Source organism: Bubalus bubalis, chromosome 24 (genome assembly GCF_019923935.1).
Source record: "Bubalus bubalis isolate 160015118507 breed Murrah chromosome 24, NDDB_SH_1, whole genome shotgun sequence".
Lineage (NCBI taxonomy): Eukaryota > Metazoa > Chordata > Mammalia > Artiodactyla > Bovidae > Bubalus > Bubalus bubalis.
Genome location: NC_059180.1, coordinates 5,199,205 through 5,224,639, shown reverse-complemented (window position 1 = coordinate 5,224,639; position 25,435 = coordinate 5,199,205). Strand labels below are relative to the sequence as shown.

Below are 25,435 nucleotides of genomic sequence, written 5' to 3'. Positions count from 1 at the left end.
CTTGGCTTCTGCTTATGATGAAGATAACTGAGTTTGGGTATAATCACCTCTAAACCAAAATGACAACATGTGCTTTTTCTGCACACCTTGCCCCCCACCACACCCACGGGGCAGCTCGGCAGAGGTCTGTCTGTCATCTCTAAACGAGCTGGGAACAGGGCGCCTCCTCTGCCCAGGTCCTGCCGGGCTAAAGACTGCACTAGAGTAATGGTTCTTTTGGTTGAAGGGTATACCAGATGGCTCGATTCAGGAAACTAAGTCTAAGATTCTACCCCCCAAATTCACTAGTCTGACAAAGAATTCACCCACATTTCCCTACTAAAAATGCAAACAGTATAGGAAAAACAAAACCAAAAACATATTCAGTGTTTTTATTTTTTTTTTTAGCAGACAATTTACATACCTCCCCATCCCTTCCTTTAAGTTAGTGTTGACAACGTTCCATAATAAACTACTTAAAGAGAAGCTTTGGTCAAGAATGGAATGAAATTGCAAAACAAAACAAAAACAACCCCCCAAACAAAACCCAAATCACTGCTGCTTTTAAAAAACCAACACTTTCACCAATTATATTCAAACAAAACACACAACGAGGTTTGCGCCACGTGCATCTTCAGTGTTTCCTGGCGGCGGGCTCCCCTCCCGGTGCGAATGGCAGCGCTGCCCCAGCGCAGCCGGTCCGTCCTCATGCTGGGTCTGGAGGCTCGCTCAGCTTCACATTATCCGAAGACCCTGGATGGAAGACTCTAAGGTCTGGGGAGCAGCGGGGAGAACACGGATCATCACCAGGGACTGGCCAGCCCAGCGTTTCACCCATTACCCCACCTGCCTCAGAGACCCGGACTCGCCAGGGCAGGGCGCCCCCTGCTGGTCCTTCCAGGCCGTGCGCTGCGTTGTCCCCAGGCCGGGAGCTACACCCGGGGAGGGAAGGCTCTTATGTGCTTATATCATCTGTGTCGCTGGCCCCGCACTCTAGTGCCCTGATGGCAGGCACTCCCACATCTGTAACCCCCACGCAGCCAGTCGGGTCCACAAAACCGAGCGTGGGCTCACAGGGGGACGGATCACAGAGGAGGACGTGCTCACGTGCCCACAAAAGAGGCAGGTTGGCCGCAGGAATCAAAGGAGGACTGCGCTACCCGCCCAGGTGGAGCTAATTACACAGGTGCGGAGGCCCCAAAGCAAGGAAGGTAACAAGGGGGAGAGACTTGTAGGGGCAGAAACATCAATCATCGAGGAAGCCCTATAGGCAGCGGCAGAGTTCTGTGAACATTTCACTTCTGGAGGTTTGGTCCGCCTCTCCTCCCCGGCCACCGGCCCAACCCCGAAGCTGGAGGCTGCAGAAGCCTCCTGGGTTTGTCCCTCACTCACAACGCCCCTCCATCCGGCCCCCTAAGTCTCGCTGGTCCAGAACCTCCTGGCCACCCCGACCATAGCTGGAGGCACGTCCTGGTCACTTGTTTACTAGGCCCGGAGCCCAGGCCGCCCACACATCATAGCGCGCCTCTCCAACTGGGCTCCAGAGTTGCCCCCACTGCCCGCAGACATGCCAGGCTCCTCCAGAGGCCTCTGCCCAGCCCACGGTGACCACCGCAGCCCAGACCACTTGCTACCTGAAACCCACCCCGCCTGAAAAGGCCGCTCAGGCAGTCTGTGCAGCACCCCCCAACCCCGCACTCCCCAACGGGAGAACGGGTGCTGACTCCTCCCCACCCAGCTCCCCAACCCCGTCCTCCTCTCTCTCCCGCCAGACGAGCCCTTCCAGGGCCTTTCATGGCCAATCCTCAGGGCCAGCCCCCGGGCCCGGCACCCAACGGCCGGCAGCCAGTGCTGGTCAGAGGAGTTGGTGTGGCTCGTAAAAACATAGCTACAGAGTTCGACCAGGCCGGGCCCAACCGCGGGCCTGCCGCAAAAGCAGCGCTCGGCTCCCCGTCAGGTACTGTGCGGACACCTCAGTGAGACAGAGCAGCTTTCTCCTGCTAATAGCCCCTGGGGGCAGCCCAGCACACCACGCTCCTGCCCCGCGCTGCAGGTGACAGTTGGGTTAAAGGCACGGGGAACAGTCTTCTCACAAGAAGAGTTTAAGCACCAATGAGATGTGTTCTGAGAGGTACAGACAATACCTTGAAATCCCAAATGGTCATGGCTCCGTCAATGCCGGTAGTGCAAAATTTGCGACAATCTTGCTTGTCCACCTCGTAAATAGACACTTGACTGAAAGGAAGCACAAGCGAGAGACAGTGAGGGGCATGGCGACTTCCTAGATGCGCATCGGCGTTTCCAGGAAACCAAGTGTCCACAAGTTCCTTTAAGGTGTCTGTGGATAGTAGTCTGTGGCACCCTGACTCAGAAAATGCTCAGATGAATTTTATTACCAGGTATCCAGAAAAGAGACTGCCAAAAGGGAAAAGTTAAGGATGGGCATTAACCTCAGGGATGTAAAGAGAAGCAGGGCGATCCGGGCCACACAGCGCGGCCCCAGGGGAGCAGGGGGTGGGCACGGCCACAGTCGGGACAGGCTTTCTGAACAAACTAGAGGCCTCGTGAAGCATGGCTGAAACCCACCTGGCTCCTCAGGTCCACCGTGATGCTGCTGAGAAATCTAATTGAATGATCTTACTCGTACACATTACTTGAAATCTAGGACTGAAGTGACAACTACGGTCACTTTTCAGACAGGGTCCGACTGACCTTCCTGCCGGATGCTCCCTACGAGAGGAACACGCCGTTCAGGACGGTCTCCTTTTGTTCTCAGTCACGTTTCTGAGAAAGCGAGACTCAGAAGAGGCTGCCTGAGGGCAGGGCCTGTGCTCTGCGCGTGGAGGACAGGCTGACTACGGGGTGCGGGTGGAGCTGGCTCTCTGTGACAAGCTGGAAACAAGGGCCCGCAGTCGGGAAGCTACAGCCTCCTGTCACCCCGTTCCTGAAGGGTCGCCCAGGCCCGGAGGGCACAGACAGACCATCACGGGACCCGTGAGGAAGCAGAGGGGAGCGGCGCCCCCTGGCAGGCCGGGCGGGGGCACCTACGTAATGCTGTTCTGGTGCAGCGTCTCCAGGGCCGTGTTGCGGTCCTCGGTCGTGGCCCGCTTGTCCATGTTGCGGAAGCGCTCCATGGCCGACATGTTGCGCTGGATGCTCTGTTTGGGGATGTCCAGCTTGGAGACGAAGGTCAAGCAGCCACGGTCGTCGTAGTTAAAGAGCATGGGGCAGCAATCATGGCCCTGAAATGGGGGAGCGGTCAGGCCGGGATGCGGGGGCGCTTACCAGCTCCCCCAGCAGACGGTCCCACCACAGAGGCCTCTGGATCTGTTCCTTCCATGAGGCTGCTGTTCTCTGTGCCTCAGCCTCAGGGCACACAGCCTCAGCGCACAGCCTGTTCCTGGTCTCAAGAATGAAACGCAGGGCACGTGCGGGAAGATAAGAGAAATACTTACAGCAGCCACGACGCTGTTCTCTGAGACGAACGACACACTCAGGAGGGGCAGGAACTCTGTCTTCAGAGTTGAGACCCTGAACACGAGAACCCGGTTAACACGCACTGGAAGGGGCCATGCAGCCTCGTCAGACACGGTGGGTGACAGAGGACACGTTCTCAAGGGGCGTCACAGCGTGAAGGACAGACACTTCATAAGAGGAGCCCTGTGAGGACTTCCTTGGTGGTCCAGTGGCTAAGACTGTGCTCCTAATGAAGGGGGTCCCAGATGAGATCCCCTGCCGGGAACTAGATCCCACACGCTGCAACGAAAGATCCCACATGCGGCAGCTGAGCCCCTGCGCGGCCAAATAATTAAAGTGAATAAATCTTTTTTTTTTTTAAAGAGAAGCCCTGTGATCTCCAGCAATCTCCAGCACGGGCCACCCCAAGGTGACCTGCAGCAACAGGGGCCTCTGCCCCTCTGGCTGTGCCCACCCCTCCTGGTTCTGTTGCCCTGGCCTTGGCCCCCTGCCCCGTTACCCACATGCCCTCCTCCTGCCCACCTGAAGTCCACCCTGATTTCTGAAACTCGGCCTGGGTCTCATCACCCCCACAAGCAGCTTTCCTGCACCACTGCAGCCTGCAGGGCTTCCCCTCTCTCTGGCCTCCTAGAGCTGACTGTCACTCACGACCGAAGGCCCTTCTCTGACACCATCCTCGTCTGGGCTCACAGGGGCTCCTAGTGGGCCGGGACCACAGACACTCATGGAAGTCTAGTCTGTGCCCGTCAGGCACTGGGCCTGCAGCTATGGCCACTGACGAACAAAACAGTGTTGGCCAGCCAGGACCTCACGCATGAATGGGCCATGTGTGTGGGTACATGTATGCTTCGTGGTCATCTGCCAAGAAATGAGAGATGCAGCAGCAAATGTGCTGATTGATGAAGGAGGATCATATGCTGCAGAAATGCGTCGTGGTTGTGCTCAGTCATGTCTGAGTCTTTGTGACCCTATGGACTGAAGCCCGCCAGGCTCCCTGGCCATGGGATTTTCCAGGCAAGAACACTGGAGTGGGTTTCCACTTCCTTCTCCAGGGGCTCTTCCCTACCCAGGGATCAAACCTGCATCTCCTGCACTGGCAGGTGGATTCTTCACCGCTGAGCCACCAGGGAAGGCTCACACGGCTCCATGTGAAAGTCACCCCTGCAACCTCCAACTGCCTCCTCCGCCAGCATGACTGGCATTGGATTAAAGTCCTAACACCTCATCTGAGGCTTTCCTGTGGCTTACCTAGCTCTTACTACATGAAATACTTATGTCTGAGATGCAGAAGGGTGGAGGATGTAATCTGACTTGCAGCACCGGAAAAGGCAAATAATACATCAGTAGGACGGTAGACAGGGGCTTGTGAGCATTTGCTCAGAGCTCATTATGCGTTACAGTAAACTCTACAGAAAGCAAGCAGCCATGACATCAGAACATGACTGAAGGACAAGGAGCAAATTACTGTACAGGATGCACAGCATAATCCCACTGGCGTTGAAAAGGAAAAGATGTGTGTGTCTATATATGTGCAGAAAAATCATCTCGAAGATGATGTAATTTGGGATTGCGGGGGGATGTTTAAAAAAATTTAAAAACAAAACAAAAGCCAACCAGTTCAATCCAAGTAGTAAAAAAGACATTCTATTTGAAATGTCACTTTGTTGCCGCCATGGGGCAGGGGGAATCAGATGTGAGGGCTTCCCGGAACAGGGTGCCAGGTCAGGAGACACTTACAGGTGGGCTCCCTCTAGCTGCCAGTGGAAGGATGTGTCAGGAAAGAACGGAGATTCATAAGTGGCAAGGACTGCGGTCGCCCCCTCTGCCCTCCAGGCACGAGCAGCAGATGCGAGCTCTGAGCTCTGAAGGACGCCCTCCGCCCTCCTCAGGGCTGAGCTGGGGCCTCCTCACCCCGAGTCCCTGCAACCCTGGCCCCTCCAGCGTGCACCCCGGGTGGACTGGCTGCCAGGGGTCGGCCATCACCAAGGCCCCGGGCACATGGAGCTCTGCTCACCGACCACAGAGAGGAAGAACACATTCCCCACTTCATCTAAGGCTGTGGAGCGACGCTCACGTGCTGTGAGGGATTCTCAGGGACGGATTAACTGCCACCTGAAGGAACTCTGGGACCAGGAGCAAACCAGGAGGCTCCTTCGGAAGATTCATGATGGGTATTTCCATTAACAAGTGTTTCTGGAAGGGAGACCTGAATCTTCAAAATCTCCCCAGATGGACCATCTAAACGTGTGAAGGTGACTTTAAAGGCTGCTGTGCAGCCCAGTTGGGACTTTTACGCTCGTGTCCTGCACTTCCACCAGGGCCGGGAGGCCTCAGGCCAGCTGCGGAGAGACCCCACGCTGCTCCTCTGTAAGCCCAGACAAAGGCTAATACTCACTGCACGCTTTTGGAGGCGTCGGCAACGGACACGGTGCTGTCGTGGCTGACCCAGGCCAGGCGGCTGCCGCTGGCCGAGAAGCTGACCCCATGCACCCAGCCGCCAGTGCCGCTGCCCCCGAACTCGGACATCAGCTGACCGAAAGGCATCTTGCTGCCCCAGGGCGTGCTGGCTGGCTTCTCATCCACTTCTTTAATGTAGGCAGAAAATACTCTGTGGTTTAAGGGCAGGGAGAGAAGGAAAAAGGGAATGAAAACATCCATATGTACTACTAGAAACAGGCCACGGGCAGCTGCTGGCAGGCGCCCCAAGACGCAAAGGTACTGACTCAGCAAAACCAAAACCTGATGACAGGCAAGTTCCCACATGCACCTCTCGAGAAGGAGAAGGTCGGCAGGCTGCCTCCGCGTCAGTTCAAGTGTGGCCTACGGCCCATGAGGCATCGCTCTTTGGGCACAGCATCTGCAGGTGATGGACACAGAAGCCCTTCCCCTTCCCTCCTGGAGGGCGTCTGGAGGAGGACCATGCTGTCCTGCCTGCCCCTCCCCAGCCCACGGCGGTCTCGTTTGGCTACCCGCCATCATTCTCAACAACAGTGGTCCAGGAAGCCCACAGGGACAAACAGCAGGAGAGAGGAAACGATTTGCTGCCCTGCAGGAAACCACCGGTACTAACTCACTTGAAGAATGAAAGGGACATCCCAAGAGAAAGCCAAGGGCGCCAGGGAGGCTGAGGGGGCAGGCTCTCCCTAGTGTCATCGTCCAGCCTGGGTAGCAGGGCTCGCCTGGGACGAAGGCGGGTCCTTTACAGCCTCGGGTCATCGGTCTCCTCTAATTCCAAGACTTAACTATGTGTGGGAGGCTGTTCTGACCCAGACGGAAGCAGAAGGGCTGGAGAACAGCTGGGAGTCGGTCCTTCTAGTCCCTTCGCACTCCAGTGCTATTTCTTTGTACGGCTTCGCTTTGAAAACTTCTGAACCCTAACTGCTACACTGCTGCTCAGGTAGAAGGGTCAGCATTTTCCCCAAAGCACCTGATGCTGCCGTCCTCTCATCCCACAGCCGAATTCTTACACACATCCTTAAAAAAACAAACCAAAAGAACTTGGGCATTCTTGGATATAAATCATTAGACAGGTTTTCTGGAATGTCTCCACACAGCTTACTAAAGAAAGCTGCACCCCCATCTCCCAACCCACGAACCAGCGAATAATGAAGCAACATATATTTGCTTTTCTTTTGGCTAAAGCGGGGCGGGGGGGAGCCTTCTTGATAAAGAACAGCTTTAAAAAGCAATTACATCGTATGATCCTTAAAGCGCTCAGCAAAGTGGCCCTGTTTCTTCCAGGCCCATGCTCATGACAAATAAAGAGCTTCAGCTGAGAAGGAACCCAGCAGCGCCCTGTTCAGCTCTGTTTTGCTAATCTCAGCCTCACTCTGGAACGCGCCGAGTCCACTGCCAGGGTTGTGAGATGAGAAACGACCTGTGGGGGTGGGGGACCCTGCACCTGCGCCCCCCTGCCCCCGCCCGAGGACACTTCCTGGTTTGGCCCCTGCAGCCCCTCCACCTGCCCCTCCTCGCCCTCTTCTTTCTGCCTCCTGATTTCCATGCTTGCTGGCGCTCCTTTTCTAGATCACAAGCTCCTTTCATCTCCTGAGTCCCTCGTGGGGCCCGGCACAGCCCCTTACAAAGGAAAGGAAGCGCACAAACACTTGCTGAAGGATGGAGGACGAGGAGCTGAAGGCTGCTGCCAGCCCTCGCCTGCTCCCACCTGCACTTGAAGTCGCAGGATCCCGCGGCCAGCAAGACGTTGTTGGGATGCCAATCCAAGCTGAGGACCGTGGAGCGGATGGGCTTTTTAATGTGCTTGCTCACCCACCTACAAAAGGAGAAAACCCATTTCAGTTTACCCACGCATCAAGCAACCGTCCCCAGGTGACCACAGATGTGCGCCAGGTGAAACCAGCCCCACGGGGCTCCTGCTGGAGAGGAGGTGCATCTATAAAGGAAAAGAGCAAGGGGGACCCGCAGAGGCCCTTCTGCTCCTTTTCACCCTTTGACATTTTCACCAGAACAGCCGGTTCTGAACTTTCCCGGCTACCAGGGGATCCTCGTTAGGGAGTGTATTTGTAGATTAATTCTGGTACCACCGCCCCCCACCATGGACTTTCAGATTCCTAACCTTAGGAATAAAAATGGAGGTTTGACATCACTTAAATTTTTATTACAAATAACTCAGTGATTTGTTCCTTCATTTTGGGTTAAGTTTGGGTTGGTTGTAAAATAGTTTAATTCCCTTTCTAAGTCTCTATGAAGCTGCAAATTTATTTTTTCACAGAAAAGTCAAGAAATGAGAACCTCTTGCTGAATATGAGCCTCTGGCTAATTCTCTGTGCATGTGTGCTAAGTTGCTTCAGTCGTGTCTGACTCTTGTGATCCCATGGATTGCAGCCCACCAGGCTCCTCTGTCCATGGGATTTTCCTGGCAAGAATACATAGGAGTGGGTTGCCATGCCCTTCTCCAGGGGCTGCTCCCGATCCAGGGATTGAACCTGGGTCTCCTGAGACTCCTGCATTGCAGGTGAATTCTTTACCACTGAGCCACCTGGGAAGCCTATGGACTTCCCTGGTATTCCAGTGATCGAGACTCCTCCTGCCAATGCAGGGGGCATGAGTTCAACCCCTGGTCAGGGAACTAAGATTCCACATGCCAAAAAAGATTCCAAACAACAACAACAACAACCCCAAAATAGTTTATTTATATCTAAGATCAGTCATCATTCTGGCCTAATTCAATTTCTGTCCTTAAACTGCTGCTTAAAAACCAATCCCGTTCTATTACTCAGGAGCTGGGAGACTCACTCTTGAGCTTAATGCTAGGTCACTTTTCTAGAGAATCTTTCTCATAGGGGCCTTTCTGGAAAACGGACAGCATTCTGACGTGTTTTGTGCCAGTTATTTGACATTAAAGGCCTTCAGAGGTTTTTTTAAAAGTACTTGCATCCCACCAATGAAATACCGTGCCATAGCTGAGACATTCCACTGAACACATGTCTTGTTCAAGGGGCAGTGCTGTGTCCTACAGTTAAGCCCAATTTACCTGTACTGAAACTATTTTTCAATGAATAAAAATGCCAAATCACTGAGGTTGAAGGCTACCCAGGAAAAAAGCTGCTTCTCCTGTTACAGTGAACCTTCTGAACAATTTCTTGCGGGCAGTATTTTGTTATCCTTATTTTAACAGGGGCTTGAAAGAAAGGCTGCCAGTCTTTAATTCATAATTCAGTCTTGTTGCAAATTCACAGACGATCAAAATTTCTGAGGTTTTACTAAACTACATAATGTGACATGACCATCCCTTCCTTTCCTTGCTTCAGACAGGGACACAGGAAGAATACTGTGTACTCGGCTATTTTTAGTACAAACACAAACACTGCCAGTTTCGCACTAAATGACTAAATGTTGCAGGACATTTACCACCCTTTCTGAACACCTGCCGGGTAGGGCAGAGTGGTTTCCTTATCAAAGTGAGCAGGAAGGAGTAGCTAAAATCAGTTAGCCATAAAATACACCTGGGTATTCTGACGGGCTCAGCTACGAGTGGTTTACAGTATAAAGCATGTACAACAGGCTGATTTATTTCTGAGATTTTGGTCAATTTTTACTTCAACAGTTTAGATAAGTAAAATGTTATACCAGGACACAGTTTTCGTTAGCAAACTTTAAAGACAGGAGAATACTGCTCTCTGTAGGAATTCTAGATATTTTAAAGTCAATAGAGATAGGGGAAAAAAAACTATTCCTTAGGGCATGGGGACTCTTTCAAGTTTATGATTTATATACATCAGGGTAAGAAAATAGCAATGTAGACAGTGCAGAGTGAAAAGAGTCGTAGCATCTTAAAGAACAAACTAGTTAGGAGATCAGAACATGCAAACTACAGCTTGATATTAATATGAGGAAGATGTGAGATTGGACTTGTACTCAGAAGAAGGAAAAATGCTCAGAGAGAATGGAGAATTTCAAAGGAAAAAAACATCTCTGGATGTGGAAAAGCTGAAGTTATAGTTAAGCCTGTACCCAGCGCCTCAAGAAGTCACCGAGGACACAGCGGTCCAAACGTACAATTCCACAGACAGAAATAAAAATACTCGGATGGTGCTCACCAGTCATTTTCAGACTCAAAGTAACAGACGGAAATGAGTCGTGCTCCGCTGCCCACAGCAAACTTGTTCTCTAGCGGGGACCACTTGACGAAAGTGGCCGCCCGGTTAATTCTCAGGATCACCAGGGTTGGCTTCCAGACGCCATCCTTCTGACTCCAGACGTAGGCGTTGCGGTCGGCCCCGCAAGTGACGATGCGGTCACTCTTGGGAGCCCAGTCGATACCTGCAAGTGAGACGTGGTGGGCATCAGCTCTGCCTGGCCAGCCACAACAGATGGGGCACTGGCAGGTGGGCCGGGCTGGAGGTGGGCCTGGGACCTTCCTCCCCAGCCTGTCCTTCCCCACCGATGGTCCTGATCACCAAGACAAGGACACTCCTCTGCATAGTTCTGTAACTCAGGATCCTCCGGAGGCCAGGCAGAACAGAGCTTTATAACTGTGGAGCTTCCAAACCAAGCAGGGGCATTCTTACCACCCACTCCCATGGCTTTAGAATTCTGATCTGAAGACCTTTGTCTAATAAAGCAACGTACAGGGTGAACGACCTTCAGTATAGAGAGGGTAAAATGTAAATTGTGATTCTTCTGAAGGTAGCTGCTATTTAAACTAAACAAAATGCCTTTCCTATATGATACAGGTTCTTTGAGAGTCTTTGAGTATCTTTGTATCTAAACTAGGAAGAGACCTAAACAGAGTCAGGACTGCTGGTGCTCACTCAACTGTGTCCAACTCTTTGCGACCCCATGGACTGTAGCCCGCCAGGCTCCCTTTCGACGGGATTCTCCAGGCAAAAATACTGGAGTGGGTTGTTATGCCCTCCTCCAAGGGATCTTCCTGACCCAGCGATCAAACCCCCTTCTCTTAAGTCTCCTGCATTGGCAGGCAAGTTCTTTACCACTAATGGAACTCTAGCACCACCTGGGAAGCCTCTATGACGGATCCCAAAGTCAAGGTCAGTTTGTTATACACCAAGAGTAAAATCTGCTATGACTCAGTCATTTTATACTTACTGATGAAGTATTTTCCATAAATATAATTTAACATTAAAGTTATAGAAATACCACTAAGAAATTTTTATTATAGGTATTTCCTTAAAAATAATCAACATTCTTAACATTTATATAAAAAAATAGGAATCAAAGTCTCCATTAGTCATAAATCGCAGTGACTTTAGGAGTGTGAGGAGTTTATATTCATTCACCTACCGGAGCAGTCAGCTCAATTATTCATACCACTAAAGGGAAAAAGATCGGGGGGTGTATTCTCAGTGATGTGCATTTTTTATATAAAATCCATTCATTACAGGATAGCTTTGCAGCCCTCGTTATTAGATTTAAATTTGTATTTTTAACTACAACAACAAACCCACATATTATCACAAGATACACATCACAATGGGACATACAGGGAAGTAAAAAAAGCTCTACTCCCATCTCATATCTACACATGCTCCTCCCTCAAATGACACTAATATCACGGCAAACATTTTCTTCTGCTTTCAGTAAATCAGCAGTGGTTATACGTTATGTTAGAACACTGGTCTCATCACAATAATTTCCCAAAACATCCTTTTGTTGTATGTTTGGTTTCTAATCACTTACCATTAATAGAATAGATAAAATCGGCATGAACATTAAGGCACATACCTTCTTGCTTTGGTTAAAATGATCTATGATACATTCCCAGAAATGTAAGGCAAAAGCACAAACTTGTTAAAAAGTAAGGACGGCAGACGGTCAGTAAAGGCAAGTTCTCATCTCTTGCTAATTTAGTGCTGCATCTTTTTTTTTTCTGTTTTCCTGCCATCAGAAGACTTCAAAAGAAAAGGAAAGGACTCGAGCGTCTGTCCCGTCTTTCCTTTACAAACTGCACCCCAGGATAACCAGACAGTAGGTGAAGGTAAGCGTGTCCTTTATAAATGCATTCCAATTAACAGAGAGGAAATGCTAGAGAGTCTTACCATGGTGCAGCCACTTCTAAATTAACGGGTAGGGGAAAGATCATCAACAGTTGCTAACATCACAGAGAGAAAGATGACCTGACGTTACGTGCCTCTTTCATGAACCCGCCATCTCCTAACCTCAACCAGCGAGTCACGGAAACAGAGGACGAAGAAACCTGTGAAGCACCGAGTGCCTGCAGTTTGCAAAACCCAGGCTCTGGCAAACACTGCAGGACCGACAACCCGCTTTCTCCAGTTTCCTAACAAACAAATAGCAAAGGAAAAAAAGAAGGAACCCATGAACTGGAGAGACATCAGTTAATCACAGCCATGTGTGTACCTTATGAGGCTGCCAATTAAAACCACTGACGATTGCACTGGTTATTGTTTGAAGACTCCTTATCTTTTAGAGACAGGAACTGAAAATGTGAGATGAGGCAATGTCTGGGATGTGCTTGAAAACAGAACAGGAAGAAGGAAAGTGAGTTGAGAACAAGACTGGCTACCAACTGGTAATTGCTGACTCTGAGTGATGGGTATATAGGGGCTCATTGCATTACTCTTTTATATGCCATCTGTTTAAAACTCTCCACAGTAAAATCTTTTTTTTTTTTTTTTAAGAGATGCTGATCAAATATTTAACAAAAAAGAATAAACTCAAAGAAAAACACCAGAACTCTGCTATCCTTTGATGCATGCCATATTCTTTTCCTCTGTACTACTGAGCAGATTTTTCTTCTAAAAAACTTCAGAGGGGCGTTTTCTTTTTCCATAGTTACTATCTCTCTGAGAAAGTATGTCTGATCTTTGGTCTCCTGCCACAGAGTTATATTTAGACTTTTCCATCAACGGTTTTTTCTTCAGATCTAAAAAAGAAAAATGTCATTTGAGCATCTGGACAGAAAACAGGCCCAAGTTCAAAGGATTCCAAAGGAGAAGCAGGGGAGAGAAAGGACGTAACTATTTCACTTTCTTGGCTAGTTCTTTGGTCTTTCATCTTGGCCTTTTCTCATTTTTTCAGTATTTCCTAATGCTAAAATTCCAATTTAAAATATGAGGGTGCTTATTTTTAGGCTGCAAGGCCACCAGCAAAGGGACTTAATGGAAATAGGCCAAACCTCATAGAAATAAGGCCGTGGGAAAGAAACAGCAACCAAAATAGAAATTATGTCTTTGGTGCTAGTTTGGTAATATAGCCAGTTGGCCCCTGACTGGCATCACACACAAATCACTGGTCAAAGCCAGAAGAGACAGTCAGGAGTTTTTGCTGGGGACACAATCTAAGGGGTGCAGAAGGTCAAAATATGCTGTTTTTCTCTGATGGGGGAAGGATATCTTTATGCTAATCAGAATCAGAGGCAAAACTCAAGGGTCCCAATTAAAAAAAACAAAACATTTACCATCAGGCCCTGTGCCGCCCACTTAAGTGCAAAAATTACTGCGAGGAGAAGGCAGACCCAAGACAGACGTGAGAAATTGGTAATTGAAATGTTATGGAGAGTAAGTTTTGATGTGCTTGGCCAAATTGTTGAAAGCAAGAGGCTGAATCACTCAGCCAGAAAACAGGATAAAAAAGAAACTATAGTAGTTAAGGGTCAAAGAATAAAGAGTTCTTCCAGAACACAGCAATAAGTGAGTATGTTTTTTTTAAAAAAAAAAAAAAAAGCTGTCAGATAGGATTTCCCAGCACAGTAATACATTCTCTTGAAATCTGGCATCAAGAAACGGTTCACCAAGTTCTGAAAACCTTTGTAAAAATGCTCCATTTTTCTCTCTCCTTTACTTGACGCTTTCTTAACAACACTGCTCTGATGTTACCTTCCCCAGCTATTCATTGAGAGTTTTTGTCAAAGATGAATGTTACTGCACACTTAGGAATCTGCCTCAGACCCAATGCTTTAAGATCCAGTCTTTTACAAATTGACAAGAAAGGACACAAAAATTCAGTGGAAGAGTGGTTAGGAGTTATGAACAGTGAAGTTATGAAAAAGAAAACCCGGGTAGCTAATAAATAGTGGCTCAGCCTTTCTATGCGGAGAAGGCAATGGCAACCCACTCCAGTGTTCTTGCCTGGAGAATCCCAGGGGCAGCAGAGCCTGGTGGGCTGCCGTCTATGGGGTCGCACAGAGCTGGACACGACTGAAGTGACTTAGCAGCAGCAGTAACCTTTCTATGAACCAGGGAAATGCAACTCAGAGAGAGACCACAGCTTACTCATTGGCCAGTCTGACTCTATCAAGCCTGGGAAGACCAGCTCTCCTGTCAGGGTGGGTGGGATGAAGGCGAGCTGACGACGCCTGGCAAGGCTGAGATCTGCATAGCCCTGGGGTGCAGCAAGTCTCCCAGAGACAAACATTCACTCCTGGATGGAGATCTTCCTGCTGCTGCTGCTGCCAAGTCGCTTCAGTCGTGTCCGACTCTGTGCGACCCCATAGACGGCAGCCCACCAGGCTCCCCCGTCCCTGGGATTCTCCAGGCAAGAACACTGGAGTGGGTTGCCATTTCCTTTTCCAATGCATGAAAGTGAAAAGTGAAAGTGAAGTCACTCAGTCGTGTCCGACTCTTGGTGACCCCATGGACTGCAGCACACCAGGCTCCTCCGTCCATGGGGTTTTCCAGGCAAGAGTACTAGAGTGGGGTGCTATTGCCTTCTCCGGGAGATCTTCCTAAGCATGCTCAATTTAGCACTTGAATGTCACAAGGAAAAAGTGGAAATAAATGTTTTTCAGTGCAGGAATGAATAAACAAATGAGGCATGAAATGCTAACCAGCGGGTAAAAGCAATCACCTGGATCTACCTCCACCTACATACTTCTTTCCTGGTGGCCTAGCTGGTAAAGAATCCGCCTGCAATGCAGGAGACCTGGGTTCGATCCCTGGGTCGGGAAGATCCCCTGGAGAACGAATGGCTACTCACTCAGTATTCTGGCCTAGAGACTTCCATGGACTAGTCCATGGGGTCGCAAAGAGTCAGATGCCACTGAGTGACTTTCACTTTCATCAACTCAATGCACGTGAGTCTGAGCAACCCTCAGGAGACAGTGCAGGCCAGGGAAGCCTGGCGTGCTGCAGTCCACGGGGTCTCAAAGAGTTGGACACGACTGAGTGACTGAACGATCACACATATTCATGCAAGTGAAGCTATAAAAAGCAGACGGGGACAGTGCCATACCAAACTTCAGACTGCCTTCTGGGGGACAGGAATGGGCACGGGGGTGAGAGGGTGCGTTACCATTGTCTAGAATAACACTTCTTATAATCCAATCTTTGGTTTCCCACATTTTCTGGCACAGGAAAAAAGATAAACAGCAGCTAATTCTGGGTGGCAGGAATATGGGTATTTGTTATGCTCCTCTTTGTCCTTTTCAATATTTTGGAATGTCTTCCTTGCCCCAAAAACAACATACAGGAAAGTTCTGGGAGACACGGCGTTCCCTCAGGACTTGTGAACCCGGCCTGGCTGGCAGTTTCACCCAGCTGACGTGCTGTCTGGTTCTGGCTTTCACGTCTCATCTCCATCTAAGCTGTTTAGTCCCCAGAGGCTGTGTTTTCAGGAACACTAGCAGAGTTCTGTGTACCAGCGGGGCTCAGAGACACACTTAAGACCGAGGTCACTATTAGGATATTTTCTCAAATTCTCCAAAGACAGCTCAGTAAGTGCTGCACGACTCTGAGTAGGGTGGTTGACTTCTTTACTAGGCTCTCTGTCTACAAGAGTGTGCAGTGCTGGGAAATGCCGCACTGAGCCCACTCCCTTTACCTGTGATGTGTCCATTGTGTTCCTTGAGTTCATGGGCCTTCACCCACTGGCCCCCGTTCTTCTTATAGATGTGGACCTCATGATTATTGGGGCTAAGGGCGATCTCTGGAAAAAAAAAAAAGTCAAAGGTTAATATTTGAACCTGTCACCAAAAAAGGTATCTGTTACAGTCGGCCTTTTTTTTTTTTCAGGCTGTGCTTCATGGCTCGTGGGGATCATAGTTCCCTGACCAGGGATTGAACCCAGGTCTTGGCAGTGAAAGCATGGAGTACTAACCACTAGATGACCAGGGAATTCCCACAGTGGATATTTTACTTATCTATTTACTTATTAAAAGAAATTTTTTTTTTGGCCTCGCTGGGTGGCATGTCCAGCAGCATGTGGGATCTTAGTTCCCTGAAGGGACTGAATCTGCACCTCCTGAATTGGAGCGTGACCACTAGACCACCAGGGAATTCCTACAGTGAGTATTTTAAAAACAGACTGAAGGAAGGAACAGGAAGGCAATTCTAGAAAATGGTTTCCAATTTTGGCTCCTGAAGAATTCCTTTATTATTTTTACCCCTACTTGGAGCCCATATTTTAAAGTGTTTTAAAGAGAAACTAAAAATTTCATTTTATTAGAAACATACACAACTGTCAATTAAGGATTCTAACCAGTAACTAACAAACAACACAGCTATATTTAACTGACATGATTTTGGGCCACAGTAAAATATTTGACGTTTTAGTTTCCTGCCCGACGTTACGAATGATAAATATTTAATTTCTGTAGACTTTCTGAAACACTGCAAATAGCTTGTAGGTTCTTATTATTGCTATCACGAACCGAAATAGGAACCACTCGTTTACTAAGGAAAAATACCTTTGATTCTACTGATAAAATAAATTGAAGTTTTTCTTTACAATAAAGCCAATATAAATCACAAAATACAAATCTGTTTTTAAGAGAAATCTCTTAAACCAATCTAAAATATTAAGAATATACATATATAATGGACTTTTTGAACTTATATGATATTTTTCTCCTTTCTAGTTCATCCATTTTTAAAAAATAAAAATTGATTTCTTAAAATTAAAGTCTATGACCCAAACTTTAGGTCAATCATTTAATAGCTCCCTCATCTATCATATCCCCTTTTCTTCACTCCTTAGGAAAGCCACATCTGTTTAATGATGAAACTACGGAATAAATACCTAGCTCTAAAATTCTAAGACTTTAAGTGCTTTCTGGAAACCAGTTACATATTTCTTTAAATCTCCAAGATGTGTGCAGGGATTTCAAAATCCAAATCTAAATTTAAACCTGAAAACTACGTTTCAGATTAGAATGTGGCATAACAAAAAAATTTGACTTTTAAGATACTGAGTATATCGACTAGTTTAAATGAGAAAAATTATAACTTATGTTTCTATTAAACATAATTGGAAATATTCCAAAATCCTATTTTTAGATGGGACAGTAGAAACAGAATTATAGGAAACTAAGCTATGAAGCTTTAAGACGTGATCACAAAATAGAAGCTCTAGATTCACCATTCTGCCATGGTTCAAATATCCATATGCTGCTGCTACTGCTGCTAAGTCGCTTCAGTCGTGTCCGACTCTGTGCGACCCCAGAGACGGCAGCCCACCAGGCTCCCCTGCCCCTGGGATTCTCCAGGCAAGAACACTGGAGTGGGTTGCCATTTCCTTCTCCAATGCATAAAAGTGAAAAGTGAAAGTGAAGTCACTCAGTCATATCTGACTCTTAGCGACCCCATGGACTGCAGCCTACCAGGCTCCTCCGTCCATGGGATTTTCCAGGAAAGAGTACTGGAGTAGGGTGCCATCGCCTTCTCTGAAATATCCACATAGAGGCCCATATCTAGGTTTTCACTTTATTCAGCAACAACCTTAAGTATACTGTTTATGTGCCAAAGATTTATTCAAAAATAAGAGCAAACTGGGACTTCCCTGGTGGTCCAATGGCTAAGACTGTGCTCTCAGTGCAGGTCCCCCCAGTTCGATGCCTGATCAAGGAACTAGATCCCACATGTGGCAACTAAAGATGCCACATGCCCAGCCAAACAAATAAATTCATTAAAAAAAAAAAAAAAAAAGTAAACCAAGTCTGAATTGCTTTAAAAGAGATAGTGAAGCTACAGATTCAAAGTAATCCTTATCAAAATCCCAGCTGACTGACCTAGTTCTCTGAAGCTATGTCCCTGTTTACATATGACATTGAAATATGTGATTCTTAAAAATGCCAACATCTAAGAGAATCAGTGGTACTGAGATAAAGGAGCCAAGTCGATCCTTGGCATACTTACGGGTACGATCCCTGTTCCAGGCATGACAGGTGATTGGCTCCAGTAAAAACTGATGCAGGGACATTATTCTTAGTGTTTTCAAAGGATAGAAGCTGCAACAAGAAATAGAAAAAAGCATTTAAAATAGTAGGCAACCCATATTTAAGTTGTCTGGGGATCCAGAAATGTTTGGGGAATAAATAAAACATTATTCTCTCATTAAAAGAGAATCAATCTCAACTTCAAATCTTAATCATTTAAATACAGTTAGCACTGTAACCACCAATGTGGAATTTATTCTGTCAAAGGTCATCAAAGGACTCTAAAACCATGAGTTAAGGACTGTTGGGGTATGAGATATTCAGTCTCAAAAGACCATCCCACAGATTATTTACTAACTGCAGACAAACAAACAAACAAAAAATGCCTTTACAATAAAAAAAAAAATCTGTCAGTCACCACCTTAGCCAAGTAATCTATCTTAATATCATTAAGTAGTAGAACAATAATCTGATGGGCTTCCTGAAGGGAGGCAGTTTGAAGTGCACATCATCGCTTATAAGTAGTGACCACTTAATACTTCCAAGAGAGCAAAACGGGCTCTGTTAATAATTGTGCCATGAAAACAGGACACAGGGCTACCATGAAGAAGCTTGGTAATAAAAGAGATGGTGAACCTACCTATGAAATATTTATGACAAACATTTATGCTAAATCCATTCAAGATCTAATTTCCAGTTTATAGGAAATAAAGGAGAGTGGACTTAGTTAAATAACATAAAGCGGAAACAGTTAAAACCAGACATGTGTGCCATCCTATAAAAGAAATGACCTGGACTATTCAAAAGAGCTGGGAGTCGGGGTGGGGTGGCTGTCTTACAAAAGTCATTGAATTGTACACTTAGTTTTTAAATTCTTTGGCCTCGCTGCACTGCACGTGAGATCTTAGTTCCCCAACCAGGGACTGAACTCCTGCTGCTTCTGTTGAAAGCTCGGAGTTTTAACCACTGGAGCACCAAAGAAGTCCCTGGGGAAGGTTGTTCTAGATTAAAAGAGCTATAAAAACCAAATTTGATAAATGAAACTTGACTGTAAATCTACATTTTTTAAATAGCCATCAAAAATATATTTTGTAAAATAGGAAAATTTTGAATTTAAACTACCTATCACATAACATGGAATTATTTTCCATTTCTTAACTATGATAATGTGTGTGTTAGTCACTCAGTCATGTCTGACTCTTTGAGACCCCATGGAAGGTAGCTTGCCAGGCTCTTCTGTCCATGGGATTCTCCAGGCAAGAATACTGGAGAGGGTGCTGCTAAGTCACTTCAGTCGTGTTCGACTCTGTGCAACCCCATGGACTGCCGCCTACCAGGCTCCTCCATCCATGGGATTTTCCAGGCAAGAGTACTGGAGTGGGGTGCCATTGCCTTCTCCAACTGGAGAGGGTAGCCATTCTCTTTTCCAGGGGACCTTCCCGACCCAGGGATGGAATCCGAGTCTCCTGCATTGGCAGGCAGATTCTTCACCACTGCGCTGCCTGGGAAGCCCAACTATGATAATCGTTGGCCATGGGTAAGAGAATGTTCCGAATCTTAGGAGATAGAGATGAAGCCTTTAGAGATGAAGTCCCCTGTAATTTATTTTCATTCCTTCAGGACAACAAAGTAGATGTATAAAAGCTAATGTGGCAACATGTTAACAACTGGTGAAGATTAGGCAGGTGTTTGTTATTTATCCTCTAAACTTGTTATTGTAACTAAATGAAAAGCAGAGTTTGTGAAACTCATTAAATAAAAAATCCTATCAAATTCTCTATTTTTACAGGCATCCAAATCTAGAGAGACAGATGAAGCAACCTTTACCTGAAATAGGAGAAATGTTTTCAAAGTAGCCAGGTGCCCTCCCCCCACCCTCACCACCTCTCCCCTTAAAATCAGTTCCAAGAGGCATTCTCACAGCATTGAAGATTCTATGCTTTAAGTACAAGTCAACTTAGGGTGGAGACAGAAATGTGAGACAGGAATTCTGATGTAAGCAGGAAATGAATGGGAAGGCCACCAGAAGGTTATGAGGTGAACAATAAGAATTCAGCAGACAAAGCAGAAATTAATCTCAGTGGAAAGCAAAGGAAATGCCTCTGCTAATTGTTGTAAAGGAATCCAAGGGTCAAAAAGAGATAAATACACCCTTAAATAAAACATCTGATATCTTGAACTGGCTGAGAAATGTCAGTGTTTTCCATTCTATTCTAAGAATGATGATATTTAGGTAATTAATCAAACAATTATTTATTTATTTGTGACTTCGCTGGGTCTTCACTGCTGCAGGAGGGCTTTCTCTAGCTGAGGAGAGAGGGTCACTGCAGAGCACAGGCTCCAGTCATCGCAGCAAGCAGGCTCAGTAGTTGTGGTACCTAGGCTTAGTTGCTCCGTGGACCAGGGATCAAACCCATGTCCCCTACATTGGCAGGCAGATTCTTAACCACTGGACCACCGGGGAAGTTCAAGATCATTAATTTTTTTTTTTTTTACTTGTACATGTTCTGCAAGTTGCAACTCACAGGTGAAGTCTCTAACTGAAAATTAATTTTTTTTAATGAATTCAAGTAAGACCGCCTAAATTTCTTCTGAAAAATAAATTTCCAGATGCTCAATGCGTAATTCTTTTTCTCTGATGCTTACCCATTACAAAAGGCTTTACTCAGTTACTCAAAATAACATAAAGGCTTTCTCATTCTAAAACTCAGGGTTATAAGCAATGGAGCAAAGCCTTCGTAAGAGGTAAACATTTACTCAATGGCATAATTAACTTCTAAAATTGCACTTCTAATTCTGTTATATCATTCAGGTTCCATATTTGGACCTACACTCAGGACCTGTACTTCTATAATCATGTGGCTATTTTAAGTCTGTAGACCAAGACAACATTCATGTTTGTCCAATTCATAAGACACCACCAGTGAACACAGCATGTGTTCATGAAACTAGGTGAAAGGAGAAGAATGACAGCTTGGGGTTTTTTTTTTCACCAGGAAAAAGAAACCTTCTGTCCTAGGGTGATAATTATCATTTCTAAACTGTGATTTCTACTTAAGTGAAAACTGGAGAGCTTGTCTTATTGAGGATAGAGAGAAGAAAAAGGGACAGACAAAAAAGGTGATGATATTAACAAACTTCTACTTATGACCTTTTAATGGCCAGCATGGAGAGGGAGAAAAAGACTTCTCTGTAGCACAATATGACTCCAGGGGACCCGTCCATCCCTCAGTTCCTTTCTCTACCTATTACTTGAGTCATCCTGATGTTTGGTTAGCCATGGGCGGTAGAGCGAAGGGGACCTGGGTTTGAATCCTGGCTTTGACACACACTAGCCAGGAAACCGTGGGCAGGTCACTTGCTATCTCCAAAACTCATTTTTCTTCATCTGTGAAATGGACATAGAACTGACATCGCAAGGCCAGTGGTAGGAGGATTAAATGAGAGAACACATGAACACATGTGGTTCAAAGCCTACCCCTCAAAGACATACTCAAACAATGAGTTCCCTTTCTCCCTCTGACCCAAGGCTTTTGAACCAGCCCCAGAAATACACCCCAGGGAGTACCCTCTGAATTGGAAACACCTACACAGGCTTTACCTTCCTGGCCCTGGAGCTTTAAAGTAATTGTACAGTAGGGATGTCAGTTCCCTACTTAAGGTCAATGTTCGAGACTGTGATTCATCCAGTTTTTAATTGCTCTCATCACCCAACCCAGCAATACCAGGTACTCTGACAAGGTCACCACACCCTCTACAGTGTTCAGAGACAGGTTCCAATTCCAGCCTCGACCAGCAGACTAAACCTCATTAGGGAGAATCTGTTTTGGCACAGGATTAGTTAATTAGATGGAATTACTGATCCTCTACCTCCCAGCAGGAGATTTATTTTTCCAAGATGATCCCCTCCTTTAACTGTGATAAGCAGATGAATTAACCTTGGAAGGTCTCCAAATACTTTGAGGGAGAAGCAGCCACTTACACTTACCTACTCCCTCACGTGGCAAAAATATCCTCCTGAATGATACCTCTCCTTTTTTTTTTTTTTTATAGATACCTGAAACACCCAAGGTCTATTGGATACTAAAAGGTTAGATTTAAAAACTGATTACAGAAAGAGGGCTAGGATAATTTAGGTAATTTAAGCAAGGAGTTGAATTAGATAAAAGTAGGTTAGCACTGCCTTCTGGTTCCAAAGCCCCAGTATGAGAACAGATGGCTTTATAATAAAAGATTCTAAACTACAATGTATTAAAGAAAGTGAAGTCGCTTAGTTGTGTCCAACTCTTTGCGACCCCCATGGACTATAACCTATCAGGCTCCTCTGACCATGGGATTTTCCAGGCAAGAATACTGGAGTGGGTTGCCATTTCCTTTTCCAGGGGATCTTCCCAACCCAGGGATCAAACTCAGGTCTCCTGCATTGCAGGCAGATGCTTTACCATCTGAGCCACCAGGAAAGCCCACAATGTATTAAAGGGCCTACCATATTCCCAGCAGTGGAGCAATACCAGGTTGGGGCCAGAAACATAAATCTGACACTTCTCTGGTCCACAAATCTGGGGAAAGAAGGGTAGAAGAGGAAGGGAAGACACACAGAGAATGTAAGAAGCACGAATAAAACTTAACTGAGCACATACTAAGGGACAGGGGCTATCCTAAGCAATGTATGCAAACAAGCTCACTGGAGCCTCAGAAACCCCTTAAGGATCTTATTAATGTAGATGAGAAAATGGGGATTCAGACGAGCAACCTTCCCAGGGCCATCCAAGCAGTGGTGGTGCCGGGATGGGAGGGAGGCTGGGCAGTCCGACTCGAGGGTTAGAAATGAGAAAGGAGCTTAAAAAAAAAAAAGGTTGCACGGAGGACTAGGAGCGCCAGGGGTCGACCATGACTTAGGGGAAGGCGGCACTCAAGCGGGGAGATTCTTAAAGAACTCGGCGGAGGCTTCTTCGCAGGTTCGGAAAGGTTCCCCCTATAGATGAAGGATGCAGGGCTGCCCTAGACAGGAACAGACATTCCAGGGGCGCTTACAGCGCTCAGGGACCCTATTCTAGACGCTGAAGAAAGGAATGAACTGTGCCTCGCGACGCGCGATCGGGGGTGGGGGTGGTGAGCCCATTCACTACAATTTTAGCGCCTGTGATAAATGCCCACGATGGAAGCGCAGGAGAAGCAGTCTTTCATTCTGGCATTGGAGGACCATCGGAACTTGAAAATCGCTGAGAGATGGATCTGGGCGTGTGGGGACCCCAGGGCTCGGCGGGCCCCTCAGAGAACACCGCCTCCCCGCCCCCTCCCCCGGCCCGCCCCTCCCCTCCGCCTCCGGGCCCCGCGGCCTAAGCCCCCGCCTTGCTGCCCCCGCAGGTTCAGATCGGGACCGAGGCCGGGCCAGGGGAGGCTAGCAGGGCCCGAAGCTCGCCCCTGCTGCCCCTTACCTGGGATCGGGGCCGTCCGGACGGGCTCGGAGCGTTGAATTCGCGGACTCTGGTCAGTCGACGCGAACAGGCTCCGGCGGGCGCGGGCGGAGGACCGAGGCCCAGAGGGAGCGGCTGACAGTTCCCGGAAGTGGCCACGGCGCCTGCGCGGCGCGGCGGCGCGGGCTGTCGGCGCACGCGCGCCCTGGGGCGCGCGCGCCGCGGGGAAGGGTCGGACGGCTTTTCGGGAGTTTGCATCCAGGGAGCGCTGGGAGCTGGTTGGCCGGGTAGCGTGGACCTCTTAGTACTTTCCTCGCAAAATGTCCTGAGACTCGCGGACCGAAGTGTGGGGCCTTGGCGCTTTCACAAGTGCTTTGGTCACGGAATGAATTCCTGAGAATTGGGAACTTTTGAGCCAAACGGACCGACAAATCCCTACTTTTTTTTTCCCTCCCTCTGTGAGGAGGCCTCTTCAGAGCCCGCCCTCCCTCTGTGGAGGTCTCTCCAAGGAACGTTCTCTACCCTTCTTGGGTCAGCATCGTTCCCTGCTCCCGAGGTGGCGCCACAGGACCTAGGAGTTGGGGGAGTTCAGCCGTCCCCCAAACTCAGGAAGACAGTGACCTGAACCCCTCTTCCCACCAGACTGGCTGCCCTTGAACTCAGAAATTACGGACCAGCTCTCCTGGCCCTGGGGTGATTGACCCGGAAACTTGTCAGGTGATGTTCACCAAAGTGAACTTGTCAGATTCCCGACTTCACAGCCACACATACTGTCTTCTCTGGGGCTGTTTATTCAGCGCTAATGCCCTGGAATAATTGGTTGTCTTTGGTCCCATGGCTGCAAGGTCTTTGGTCCTAGGGCGTTCTAGCGCACATTAAGAGTGGAAAGATCATTTTCAGTTAATTATTCCTTCCTGGAGACAGCATCCTGGCATGGGAAGGACCGCACGTGGAAGCGAGGATTCCTCCTATGTCTCCAAGTCAGATGAACGAATCCGGATGTAGAGTTGTTACCCAGAGTCAAAATACCAACAGTGTTTTACTTAGATCCCACCTCTTTACGAAGGACAGTTCCTTCTTTAAAGGAATGGGTAAATGAGAGTGACACATACAAATCAATAATACCAGACTCTTTATGATAAATGACAAGGTAAGAAATAATTTAGCCCCAGAAGAGTAACAATGAGACATTTTAATGTTACTCACTGATTCTATCTTTTGAGTTAATATTTTGCATTTCAGCCTAAACAAAGCTTACCATTCGATGCATTTTCTTTCATATTTTATGAGCCATTCTGAATGGTAGACCCTTAGTTCCTCAGGGGCTCTTAAGTGAAACCATCATGTTCTATAACTGAGGAAACAGGGCCAGAGGTTTTTGAGACTCCAGGAAGATTTTGATGGAAGTCAGTGGCCATGCTGACATAATTCCTAGTCCGGAACATCGCCCCCTGATCCCATCATGGTCTGGTGTAAGAACCTTGGAATTACAAGGAAATCAAGTTATTCTTCGTGTGTGTTTTTTAGACTACTGTGATGGCCCTAATCTAGTATCCAATATGAGGACTGTGCTCTTTAAAAAATCAATTCCAGGGAAGTTGGTACTTAGAAATGGGAAACAGGAGGAAAGGAGCGGTTGGACACTGCTATGGATGATTTTATTTGAATTATTGATTCATTTGGAATTGATTTTATCAAGAGCACGCCTCTCCTGTCTCATTGTGCTTTCTTCTTTATGTCTGGATGTAGGATCTCTTTTTCGGTAGGTTCCAGTCTTTATCGATGGCTGTTTAGCAATTAGTTGTAATTTTGATGAGCTCTTTAGAGGCAGTGAACTCAAGGTCCTGCTACTCTGCCATCTTTTCCCATCCCCCTCAATTGGAATTGGAATAGGACTAGATTGGAGTTTTGGTCGAGCTTCAAGTCATGAAACAATGAGTATTCACCAAGTGCCAAGTATTGTCAGGCA

At 47.3% G+C, this 25,435-nt stretch overlaps 1 protein-coding gene across 1 annotated transcript; it reads right to left on the bottom strand.

The window, feature by feature from the left end:
- Window positions 1-355: 355 nt before the first annotated feature.
- ARPC1A (actin related protein 2/3 complex subunit 1A) lies at window positions 356-23,647 on the bottom strand. Its single transcript, XM_025275557.3, has 10 exons — window positions 23,488-23,647; window positions 18,030-18,121; window positions 15,718-15,822; window positions 10,017-10,239; window positions 7,622-7,729; window positions 5,852-6,064; window positions 3,435-3,510; window positions 3,028-3,221; window positions 2,124-2,214; window positions 356-753 (listed from the first exon to the last, which is right to left on the bottom strand). The coding sequence occupies exons 2-10, from the start codon at window positions 18,091-18,093 to the stop codon at window positions 715-717; spliced, it is 1,113 nt and encodes a 370-aa protein (XP_025131342.1). The 5' UTR covers window positions 18,094-18,121; window positions 23,488-23,647; the 3' UTR covers window positions 356-714.
- Window positions 23,648-25,435: the final 1,788 nt, after the last annotated feature.

Coding starts and splice junctions, on each gene's coding strand:
- ARPC1A (XM_025275557.3), bottom strand. CDS start 18,093: ATGTCCCTGCATCAGTTTTTACTGGAGCCAATCACCTGTCATGCCTGG. Junction 3,511..5,851: donor GACGCCTCCAAAAGCGTGCA/GTGAGTATTAGC, acceptor TCTCGTGTTCAG/GGTCTCAACTCTGAAGACAG. Junction 2,215..3,027: donor CTGCACCAGAACAGCATTAC/GTAGGTGCCCCC, acceptor GCTTCCTTTCAG/TCAAGTGTCTATTTACGAGG.